This window comes from Acromyrmex echinatior, chromosome 4 (assembly GCF_024713525.1).
Source record: "Acromyrmex echinatior isolate Ae372 chromosome 4, ASM2471352v2, whole genome shotgun sequence".
Taxonomy (NCBI): domain Eukaryota; kingdom Metazoa; phylum Arthropoda; class Insecta; order Hymenoptera; family Formicidae; genus Acromyrmex; species Acromyrmex echinatior.
This window is the reverse complement of record NC_141855.1, coordinates 11,980,556-11,993,509: the sequence shown is the minus strand read 5'-3', so window position 1 is coordinate 11,993,509 and position 12,954 is coordinate 11,980,556. Positions and strand designations below refer to the sequence as shown.

At 27.1% G+C, this 12,954-nt stretch overlaps 1 protein-coding gene and 1 long non-coding RNA gene across 3 annotated transcripts; one reads left to right on the top strand and one right to left on the bottom strand.

Annotated features, from left to right (window-relative positions):
• The first annotated feature begins 74 nt into the window (after positions 1–74).
• LOC105146512 (uncharacterized) lies at positions 75–4,193 on the top strand. Of its 2 annotated transcripts, none has more exons than XR_846198.2 (4): positions 75–250; positions 1,577–1,706; positions 1,937–2,084; positions 4,069–4,193. It is a non-coding gene; the product is annotated as an uncharacterized LOC105146512 (long non-coding RNA). The 2 variants fall into 2 exon arrangements; XR_015545046.1 differs by lacking the exon at positions 4,069–4,193 and adding an exon at positions 2,225–2,473.
• LOC105146513 (uncharacterized) lies at positions 3,672–10,998 on the bottom strand. Its single transcript, XM_011056826.2, has 5 exons — positions 10,927–10,998; positions 9,684–9,973; positions 4,804–5,217; positions 4,470–4,737; positions 3,672–4,318 (listed from the first exon to the last, which is right to left on the bottom strand). Exons 1-5 carry the CDS (start codon positions 10,940–10,942, stop codon positions 4,041–4,043), a joined length of 1,266 nt encoding a protein of 421 aa, XP_011055128.1. The 5' UTR covers positions 10,943–10,998; the 3' UTR covers positions 3,672–4,040.
• Positions 10,999–12,954: the final 1,956 nt, after the last annotated feature.

The following is a 12,954-nucleotide window of genomic DNA, read 5'->3' as shown; positions in this document are numbered from 1 at the left end:
ATACATAATGAAAAGTCGCATGCATTTTTAACAGCAATGGCTGCGTTCAGCAGAGAAAGCAGCTTTGCAACTGTTGTAAAGGAAGATCTCTCTCACACTTAAAAATAATTCTAGACAATCTAAACTTTTGACATACATATAAATAGCGGTAATATATGACGATATGACAAATAATAATACACAATGTCACGACGAATTTCCATCTGCGTGAGGAAAGTGCTTAAGATTCATCATTTTGTCTGTAAAACAGGTAACGATTTAATCCTCATAAAATTGATTAGAAGATACTAACGATAGTTTAATTTTTAAATTAAAATCTGGAAATTCTTGTTTTACATAACTTGCAATATGATAATTGGCGCTGCAACAATGTTGTACGATGCATCTTCACAAGATGAAAGAACGTTTATATTTATATTATACGACGGCTGAATTTAATGTCAGATATATATAAATTCTGTGTTTTACTAATATTTGTGATTTTACTGAAGATGGTTAGATTGTAGCCGAAACGTCTAAAGATTTTTTATTAATGTAATGAATTATTAAATTTCATAAACATCTAGTGCTGAGGTTTCATGCTCCTTTTTTTATATGTTTTAGTTAAGAAAAAGAACTATGTAAATATGTATAATAAATGTTACATATATAAATTTCTTATTTTAATAATTAATAAATCGCTTTTATGTATATTTTATATTAATACGTTTCCTTTATTATACAGCTAGCGTATATTTTTTGTATAAAATTTTAAAAATAATAACTATAGAATTTCATGTAATTACTGCTTTAATTTATTTAAATTTTTACATCTATGAAAATTTTTTATATGGAATCCAATTCATTTTTATAGATTTAAAATATGGATTCGGATGGATTGAAAATTTTAATCCATTTTCGATTTCTGGGTTTATAGTCTTTATGTTATAATGATAATTAGGGATATATATCTGATATCCGGAAAAGATTGCCGGATATTTGATTTCTGGCAATATATCTGGCCGAAACTTTATATTGAAATAATGTCTATAAATACAAATTTCAGAAAACTTTTATTATCATTGATATATTTTTTAGAAATATAGTAGTATTAGATATCTAGTAAATATCCGGTATCCGGTGTCAAACATTTAAGTACGTTATAGCAATAATTTATATAAGATTACATATCTTATTCTAACGCTAAAATAAACATCGTTATATGTAACCGCACAAAATCATCGAAGTAATATAATTAATTGTAAAATTATTTGTAAAATTTAAGAAATAAGTTCCATCAAAATAGTGACTTATCTAATGATTAATTTATGGTTAATTTATGATTAATTTTAATTTCTTTAATAATATAATTAACGAGAATTGTATTGGTTTTCTATAAATATAATATGCAAAAATAACATAAAATATTAAACAGTCTTACAACTAGATTAAGTATTCTAAATTTTCCTTGAAGAAAATAATTGAATAATTAAAATCGGCATGCTACATAAAGATTTTTTTATGATAGAAAAATACAATAGTTATTTCTTTTGACATCTCTTGACATTTTTAACCAATTTTGTATTATATATGTTAGATCGAATGCCATTCGTAACGCAAAAGAAGCTCAAATTTGCAAGGAATTCTTATTACAATATATAATTCATTTGGATCACCAGAAAGATCTTAGGCCAAGATGAATTAAAATATTGAAAGATGAGAAATTAGTTAAGTAGCAAAAGTATAACAAGATACCTATACAAATACTTATTCGTTATCAAGTTATTATAATACTAATAATCTTGAACATATGTCTAATACTTTTCGATGAATTAGATGTGTTCAATATAATTTTAAATTATTAAGTTTTATTTAAAAATCCGCAAATATTTATAACAATTGAAAATTTAATATATTAGTAATACATTCATTAAAATTGTATAATGATTATTTGTAGATGGATCATGAACATAGTGATTCTTAAGTTAATTACTAAAAATAAGTCACGTATCGCTCAGAATATGGAGATATTCGATTTTCCACCTGAAGATATTACTTATTATTGACAGCTTTGATTGTAATGGAAGATTTTGTTCAGTAGAATGGTAAGAACTCATTATTAGTTTATTGTTATCATATTTATAAAAATACAACATATTTTATATCAAATATATTTAATTAAGATACATGGAATAATAATTGTATCTCATTGTATTATATTAACGCTTTTTGATTTTTTATTTAGGTTAAACGCCAGTCTCTATATATTATCCGTTTAATATTCCATTTTAATTAAATAAATAAGTCAGATTGTATTATATCTACGTTTGGTTTCTACATATTAAACTTTCTGCACATTAGAACAATTTTCAAGTTACTATTATTTTAATAAATAAATACATATATAAATAATTATTTTTTTGTAATACATATATGAGGCATTTTTTTACAAATCGAACAGATTTCGTCAAAAGTATGGTTACACTTTTTATTTGTTTCAAATTTTTTTTACGTGTTTCGTATATGAAATGAACCGACACGTATTTTGGCAATTTTTTTTGGTCAATATTTTCAAAAATACGGAAGATTAAATTTTTGAATATTTGCCCTTATGCTTATACATTTTTTAAAATCACGATAATTTCACCTCTATTCATCCTACAAAATCTAGATGGGCTTATTTTAAAGATAAAAGAATCTTCATTTATCTATGCATTATTATTATAATTGCTGTTAAATAATAATTATTATAAATAATTTAAAATCATTTATTTATTTAAAGTCATTTTATTGTTCAATAAGGCAACCAAAATAAAAATTTAAAAAAATACCATATGGTTAATAAATATATTTACATTTATTATATCGCTGATATATTACATCGTTATATATTACATCGCTGATTTTGAATTTAGTTATTTACTTTTCTAAAGAAGCATCAACACATATTTCTTTTCTTATTTTCAGTTTATAAATTTGTGATCATATTACCGCAAACATTTATTTTTTTCATTTTATATTATTTACATTTTTATCATTTTATAAATATTATTATTTCATAGTATTATTCTATATTATTATCGAAAATAATCAATCATATTATTAACAATTTTATGATTATTATTTTATCGAATTATATATATATATATTATAGATAATAATTAGTTATTATATTTTTTAATTTTTTTTTTAGTTTTGCACACTTACTAACGGGAACAATACGATAACGATGCAACGGACTAAGCATCTGCCCTCCGCTACACCGTAGAAATTAATTTTAGTAATTATGCAATATAAAAAAAAACATTCTAAATGTCACTCAGGGTTATGATCTTAACAACATACTCGTATGTCAAGGTCAAGACGATCTGGGTGGCCTCTCCTACATAATTAATTTCTTCCACACAGAAATATCAAATGACAACATTCTAAAAAAATATGATTTGAGAAAATTTAACGAGGAATACGATGATATTTTTTAAAATTTTTATTTTAGTGCCTTGAGCAGAAAACGACATTAAATATTTTAATTGTTTATAATAATCATAATGTAACAGCCATAATAATGCATACGTATAATAAATAAAGATAATTCTTTTATCTTGAAAATGAGCCCAAGACTCTGTAGGATGAATAGAAGAGAAATTATCGCGATTTTAAGAAGTGCATCGTCGAGTTTTTAAAACTTTAAATCTTTCGTATTTTCAAAAATATTGAGATACAAAAAATTGCCAAAATACATGTCAGCTTATTTTATATAGGAAATACGTAAAAAAATTGTGAAGCGAATAAAAAATGTTACCCCGTATTAGATATTCGATTTGTAAAAAAATATCTCATATATACTTATAACAATAGTTTTATACATATTAAGAATAAAAACATTATTGTTATTGTTTTTCAAATATCAATTCGTTTGTACGAAATTTAATTATATCAAAATATATACTTGTATATACGTACATATTATAAGATAAAGGAATTTTTGTACTATCTAATGTAGAACATTAAAGTTGATTGATTTAACTGATTTCGTAAATGTTCGGACATTAATTATATTGTTATAATAAATCATCTTCGTAATCACAGGAGCAACACTCGCAAAATTCCTCATCGCTGTTGCTGTCTACTTCTGATTCCATCATTTCCGAAGATTGATAGGCCTCATCTAAGGATTTAACATTGCAATTACATAATTCATGCTTGCGTTTTTCTTCGCATTCGTATCTGCAAATATTAATTTGCTTGCATGCGGAAGGAATCGTACACACATTGCATGTTTTATTGGGTTCACACGGCACTGAAGATTGTGTTAATTGTTTGGATGATTGCGATACATCTGAAAATTTGTGATTATTTATAACTGAATATTAATTTAATTATGCAAAATAGATTTACTCTATGTAAAAAAAAATAAATTTTTTTGTTATATTAAATATTTTTAATAAAATTTGAAAGAAAATAAGTCGATACATCAGTTTATAACATGCCTGTTTTCAAAGCGACGCTAAATAAAGACTCGCAAGAAGATTTTATTAAACATAGAGATTCAGATTTGAGTACAGCTGAAGAAACTCGGCAAGATTTGCAACAAATACAATCACGCGATTTACTCGCGGTTGTACGTGATGCGCGATGGTCCAATGGAACACAGCATGAAAACGGTGGACATAATTTTTCGCAGGCTTGCAATGGTCTTTTCGATGTCTTTTCGTAAGCAGTTAACGTTACCGACGTTGCACATGAGCAGCAAGTCTTCTAAAAAGTAGGAAATATATATACAGAACAGGAAGTATATAAATATTGTCTATTCCTAATACTCACTCGTTTCTTATTTTCAAATTGACATTTTTTCTTCGTCACATGTTTACTATGTGTGTAATCTTCTAATAAACTGAATAACTTTTTATCAGTTTCCTTCGATTCCATTTTTTCACTGTCACACTGAAATTTCTTACAGGACAGCAACTTGTTCATTTGTCGCCTGTACATGAATTCTTTACTTTCAAGCTCCCTGATGTAATTTTTTAATTTCAATTCTTCTTCAGCGAATTGACGAATTTTTTTCAGACATATCAGATCTTCGGAATGAATGGAATGTAGGCTAGGTGTATTGCGTTTCTGTATCTTATTGCGTAATTCTGCCAATTTCTCTTCCATTTCTTTATTAGCTAGTTCCAAGGACTCCAATTCCATGCCAGTTTCCTCCAGTTTCACATCCGCATCTATGATCTTATCCTGCATGAATGGAAATTAAATGTGAGTTCCTATCGCACGAATTATTACTGTAATATTTACTGCTTTATTTTTCGATTTTTAAGGGAGAAACCACTCACAAAAAATTTGTTTTAATTAAAAAAAATTCACATTCTTAAAATATACACATTGAAAAATATTTTTGCAAAGTTTTAAGAAAGATACTTAAGAAGGATAAAAAAATGATAGAATAGCCTGTATTATTATTGCGATGAAGACCGGTTTCACTTTTTCATATCTAGTGGAATATTATCTATTGGAATACACATCTTGGAATTAATTGCATGACTTGGAATATTTTGTTTGAGCAAATGATGTTTTTGAAATAGTCTACATATATGGTGTATCTTAAGTATATGTTAAAATTTTGAGTGATCGTTTACACAAATTCAAGACTGAAACTTCGTAATGATTTGTCGGAAACGGTTCAAATTCAAAGATACAAGTGTTAAATTGGAAAAAAATTTTATTTTTTCCAGAAATTTAAAAAATCATTCGAGTTATTTTGATGTAACTTGATAATATGTTTAATGGGCATGAAAGCTTATCTTTTGGAACTATACATTATCTTTTTATTCAATTAAGGGTGGACCTAAAGGATAATCAGTTACAATAAATACTGAAAAGCGCAAAATTAAACACTAAAACAAATGCTGAAAGTGTAACTGATAATCAAATAAAACGATTTTGTTCATTTGCAGTCTACGAATTCTAATTTATTTTTTTCTCGAAAATAGCTTATTCTATCAAAAATGTTAAACAGAGCTTTTTTTCTGCAGATTTATCCCATTTATTAAAAAAATTTCAAACTTAAAAATATAATAAACGATTTATTAAGATCGTAAGGTGAATGCACAACAAGTAAGAATATTAAAATCTCTATATATATATGTAAAACCTCGAAGCTGGGTTTTTAATGCTTTAAATAATTTAATGTGAATTATATATACAGGGTGATCTACAAATCGACCATCTGAAATATCTTGTTTATTTTTAATGATATAAAAAATGTTTTAAATGAAAGTGGAAGGATTTCGAGGGAGACATTTTGGTCATGTTGCTTTTTTTAAGGTGGAGGCGTCAAAAAGATATAAAGATATTTCCACTTTTTAAAATAGAATTGTATGATTTTTTTTACACAATATAATATTCCTTTAATTATTCTGCATATAAAAGTATTAAGGTAGTAATATCAAAAAACCAATAGTTGACAAGATATTTTACGTTTTATTCTGGCACATATGGACATAAAATGTTAAATAATTCGTAAACTATTAACTTTTTGATAATCGTACCTTAATACCTTTATGAACAGAATAATGAGATGAATCAGTTGATGTAAAGAAAACACATAGTTGTTTTAAAAAATTACAAAATGGATAATTTTTTTATAAGCAGTTATTTAATTCTTCAGAGCATAATATGAAGAAACAAATGAATATTAATTATTTATAACGAGAAAGAAATAAATATAAATTAATTAATTAATATAAATATATATAAAAACATAAAATAAATAAAGTTATTACCAATTAATAAATACAGAGACATATATAAAATTCAATTAAATATAAAAAAATATATATTTATAATTAATATAAATTAATAAATAATAATTTTATTCCTAAATAATTGTACTATAAAAATTTGTAAACAAAATTTTTTGTTACTTTATTGTTCTGCCAAAAAAATTCCAAATTTATCTACGATTTTTAGGTAGGCTATGAAAGTGCTCTAACTTCTTAAGTAGATTTATTTTCATCAATCCAAGTTTATATCATAATACAAATATCGTAATTATTTAAATTGATTTTTTTTTTAATTTTCCAGAAAATTAACACTTCATGTAGGTATCAATAAGTATCAGATTGTCACATTATATAAATTTATACATCTTAATTTTTAATTTTTTGACTAGTAATTTTATATATTTGTACAATTTTAATCTTGAACTTGGTAACTAATAGTTTTAATAATTTTACATATATTTATTGACCTCATAATCATAATGACTGATACAAACAACTTGACACGCATTTTATCTACATCATTGGAAGAATGTAAGATTGGAAGATTGGAGAGTACTTTAATATAGTAATGAAATTGCTTATAGATCTGCATCTAAATGATTATAACTTAGATAATCATGAAAATTTTCTACCAACCGGTCGTTCAACCAATTGCGAGCAATTTCGTTTTCATCCTACATCTATGATGTTACATCGAATTCACGTAAGATATAGATTACATATTTATAAGAATATTTCAATGCGTCTTCTTTTATATTGTTTAATGACTTAATAGTGACTATTCAAAATATACCTGACTTTTTCACTGCGTTTTTGTTCTGCAAATTTATAATATCTGATGTCATGTAATACAATGTAACGTTAAGTTTTTTAATTAAATTTATATCAATTTATCAGAACATTAAAACTTTAAATGTTTATTACACATATCTATATTCGAATCTATACTCTAATTTGTTCTTCTATATTCTTAATATTTTTGATAGTTATTATATAAAAAAAAAAGAGTATTTAACCAAGATATTTTGGTATAGAATTTTCATCTCAAAGTAACTTCAAGAATTTGGCATTAGCAGGTGGTGCATCGGGTCTGAAACACCCTGTATATATAGAATCACTTATTTTAATTGTCATCTATTGCTGTAAATACGTACATATTATGTGTAGGAATTATAAATTATACTAAAGGCAAAGATCAAAATTGCATCATTGCATCGATAATCACACATAAATACTGGTTGCACAATCGGATGCAACATCGAATGAGAAAAGTGCAAAACGATATATTACAAAGATCAAAATAAATTGTTTGTACATCCAGAGGAGTAAGGATGGTAATGCGACGCATTATCTGCAAGTACATGTTTTCTCTAAAGAATTAAATTTATGCGATAGATGACTAAAAAATTCGAATATATATCAAAGGCGTAAATCAACTGATCAATTTTGTATTTTGCGAGGACACATTTTCTCGATCCAGAATCATGTAATGTCAGGCGTTTGTAACGCAATATGGATTACGAAAACCATATTATATCGTTCACATTGATTGTGAATTCTACATAATAACACGACCATCATAGTATTTATTAATATCGCGACAAGTCTCGTATGATGCACCAGAAAAAGAATTAAAGTTAATATTCGCCAAGTTCGCATTAGATCTTCCGTTAGTACATTACAGTGCAATTTTTAATGTATCGTATTTAATTGTTGAATGTCGATAATAGTGTGTCTTTATAATGCTTTTTTCTATCCTTTTTCTCGTAAATATAAACCTCTTAATAAATGTAAAAAGTCTATTTTTATGAGATAGCATAAAACTATTTTTATAAAATAAATGAAGTGTATGTACGATTGTATAAAAAAACAACTTAATATATGAAACAAATTTAAAAGTTGCTCCATTTTGAGATATGTGTAGTTTTTATGATTTTCGATAAATATTTTATCATCTACAGGAAATTAACGAGTCAAAAGATATGGAACTCTGAAGTCACAGAATCTGAGAGAGAGAGAGTGTCTGCTATATCTCTAAGACAATTAAAAATGCTTTTTTTTATATGTAATAGGTCGGCGTACACATATATTCTTGAATAAAGCATTCATATATACAGGGTGTCTCACAATTACTGAATTATATTTTAAGGACGTATTTTTGAGATAATTTTATAAAGTTAATGGTCATCAATAAGAATCTGATAATTAAAAATCTTGAAGTATATTTATGTATAAATATAAATAAATTAAAAGTATTACACTGAAAAAGAAATCAAAATGTCTAAAACTTATTTAATTTTTGAGAAAAAAATTCTGTGTAAATAGATTTTGTAGAAAGATTTTTCTTCATCTTTAAATAAAAAAAGCTTTGACACATTTTGCATAAAGAAGACTTAATTTTTAATTTTTAATATTTTTTATCTATTATAGTATATTGACCAACCTTTGATATGGTTTTGTTGACTATTTTTCTATGTTCTTTCTAATATTTAATTTTATTTTGTAATAATTTGTTAATAACTTTTTAATTTTATGTAACTACTCTTATTATTTTAATGACTGAAGATAACTAACAATAAGTAAAGTCAAAACGTTCCATTTATTATTATAAAAAAATTCTTAAATCTTTCACGATATAGATTAAATGTCTTAATAAATATTTATATTATCTTATTTTTTAAATTCGTGTTTGATATCTATCTTTCTATTCATTTGTATTTACATATTCAAGCAAGAAAATAATATTATAGTATCTTTAAGAATTTTTGTGACGTATGGTACTTCAGTATTCTTCCTTAAATCATAAAGCATAACGACTGATAACGCGCTAAAAACACAGGTCATTATTCTTTCGTTAAAAAAAAGCACACTGGCAAGATTTACCCGGATTCTTATCTTCGAATGTCAATCGTGTCGTACATGCAACTGTGCCATTTCCTGATGGAGGCTGTGAACCACACTCTTCAATTCGGCGACGAGTTTGTCGGCAGGATCGGACTGTGGTGCGAATATATTCATGATTTCTCGTACTTTGTCGTATGACCCATCACAATAATCTTGCTCGGTTTTCCACATGTTATATGCCATCACAGCCGGAATGGAACGTTCCATCGTAACGACTTTGTTCTTCAGCTGCCGCTGACGGTCAATCAGATCACATCGACGTTCCTCAATCTCGGATGTTATGTTCGCCAATGGCATTTCAATCGCTTTCATAAAAGAAATTTATTGTCTCTTTTTATCAAAAAAAAATTTTATTAATTATACGGTATAAGGGATTACCCTGCAATGATCTTGACCTTGACATATGTTATCAAGGTCATGACCCTGAGTGATCTTGGACAAATTTTAGCCGTCGCTCGTTGTTCCTTAAAAAGTTATTAATAAAAAAGTTCATCAATAAAATCTAATTTTTGGACACGACTGTGCTCCAATGAAACAAATTCCCTGCTTTAACAGAGCAAAATATTTTCTTATAATTATTTATATAATTTTTCTTATATAATTTCTTATATAATTTTGCCTTGATTTCAACAATAATTCCTTCTCCGCCAATTTGACTTTGGTTGTTTGTTAATCACTGATTCATGAGCTGAGAAGTTAGATTGTTGTAATTGAATATTTATTAAAGTAGAGAATTTTTAAAGTATACAAGTTTTCTGTTTCAAAAATATAAATATTTTATTTCAAAAACACACATTTTCTGCTTTATAAACAATTCAGATTGTTTCCCATTTTATAGTTTTATCAAGTTATTAAATTATATGAATTAGCCTCTCTGTAAAAGTTAGTCCAGTCAACTGCTGTATGTGATAATATATTTAGTTCTTTTTCTAGGAATGTCTGTTTTACAAACACAAATTTTTTGCTTTAAAACTACATTTTTTTTAATGAACAATTTTTTTGTTAACAACCTTTTAACGAACAACGAGCGACGGCTAAAATTTGTTCACTCGGGGTCATGATCTTAATAACATATGTCAAAATCAAGATCATTAGAGAGTAGTCCCCCTTATACTGCATAATTATCAAAATTTTAATTGAAATATTTTTAATTAAATTGAATCCAACTAAAGTCAATTTTTAACCTCGAATAAGATTATTTATTTATCTCTGGCAATAAAGTAGACGATAAATTAACAGTTAATTGAAGGTTACTTACTAGTTTTGGTCGACATTCTGATGATTCTGTGATTACAGTTGAAATATATGAAGATGAAATTGGTCGCACGGACGTCGACGGTCCGGGGACTGTATTTTTTACTTGAAACTTTTGAATTAGAATGCAAAAGAATGGAAATAGCTAGTTGCTTTTGCCGGAGAACGGCATTGATAAGAGTTTTGAGGATAGGTAGGTGAAATTTGTATGTATAACTTTTGCTGACAATATCAGTATGGTACTCGAAAATATGTAATCGAAAGTAAGTATTTTATTATCTAATAAGTGATATTTCATTTGTGCATTTTTGTCATCATACGACAAATTTTTCAAGCCTGTTTATTGGCTATGAGATAGAGAGACCCGAGGACCTCTCTGTCCTACATTTGTCGTATGATAAAACCGCACAAATGAAATAGCACTCTAAAGGCAATAGCACAGAAAAAAACTTAAGGCAATAGGATATAAGCAGTCAAGGAAATCATGTTGGATTGGTTACATTATGACCATACGAATTCTATCGTAATTGGTCAATTCGCTTACTGTTTATGTTTTACTGCTTAAGTTTTTTTATGTGCCAAGCTCTAACGCTTGTCGCGCGTAACAAAGTTAGCATAGTAGACAATTATAATCTAATATTATATTTATCGTATGATAACACATTTCAAGCCTATTGATTGGCTGTAAGAAAGAGAAATTATTGGATCTCTCTGTTCTATAGTCAATCAATGAACTTAAAATTTATCTTTGTCGTATGACAAATGTAAAGCCCATTTACAATAGTCGTAAGCGTAATTATAAGTGGTTGTAGTTGTAAGAATTAACCAATCAAGTCGAATGTAAGGAGAATATTTGACAGTGATTGGTCAATTCTTACAATTACAATCACTTAGGCCGGAATCAGACTATGCATTGAAGATTGAGATTAAAGATTAAAGATTGAAATTTCACTAATGAGGACAAAGAAATTTTGACTCCTTTTGTTCTGATTGGTCAAACATCATTCTTTCAATCTTCAATCTCATTCTTCAATGCATAGTCTGATTCCGGCCTTACAGTTGCGCTTACGGCTATTGTAGAACAGGCATTATACCGGTCTTAAGACCATTCTTCATTGGTCGTATCGTAGATGTCGCAAGCTTGTTGCTTCAGCCAATCCAATGCTTCAATTTTAAAGTCGCATGATGCTTACGACGCTTTCGACGTTACGATACGACCAATGTAGAATGGCCTTTACGATTTTATTGAAAAAGCGATAAATTGGCTCTTGCAACAATTTCTATCGCGCGGCAAATGTTGACGCGTTCTGTGTGTGCAGAAGCCATATAATGCATAATATGATATAAAATATGTATTTTTTATCACGAATTAAATATGGATCAATCTTTGTATATATACATTGAAATGGATATGCAAAACAAAACACAATTCTGACATTCGTACTCTCAGTCTCTCAGCAAATTTCCCGGCATTTTCATCAACTAACTTCACTTCTTTCAGTTAATAAGTATTATGGCAATTTTTATTAACGATATGCAGAATGATATAAATGTTTACTGATTGTTTAGTAATTGTGAAAGCCGAGGACAAAGATTATCGAGATATCTGAAATCTGGAGCAGGCCACGTACGGCCAAACGAGCCACAATGTTATCACTCGGCTCATTCAGAAGTACAAATTTAATGGATTATTTTTAAATAAAATCGCAATGTTTAGAGTTGTAATTCTATACATATCTTAAAACATATAATTATCATTTATAAAAAATAGTAAATATAAATATATCTACGATTTCTTATAAATCTTATCACTAGAAGCTATCTATGCAGTAAAGATAAGCACAAAGTATAAAGTTAAGCATTCTACTCATTCTCAAAAGTTTTACGAGAACAAGTTACGATTTTTCTTATTGATTTACATACCAAATGATTTAGAAATTTTCATTGTAACTAATTTTCTTGTAACAAGCAGATGCGCAATTGACTCAGTTTTGTGCAATTGTATCGTTGCAAGCGATATTGCAAACGAAAC

Coding starts and splice junctions, on each gene's coding strand:
- LOC105146513 (XM_011056826.2), bottom strand. Junction 5,218..9,683: donor AGGAAATGGCACAGTTGCAT/GTACGACACGAT, acceptor CCATTCATGCAG/GATAAGATCATAGATGCGGA. Junction 4,738..4,803: donor AATTTGAAAATAAGAAACGA/GTGAGTATTAGG, acceptor CCTACTTTTTAG/AAGACTTGCTGCTCATGTGC.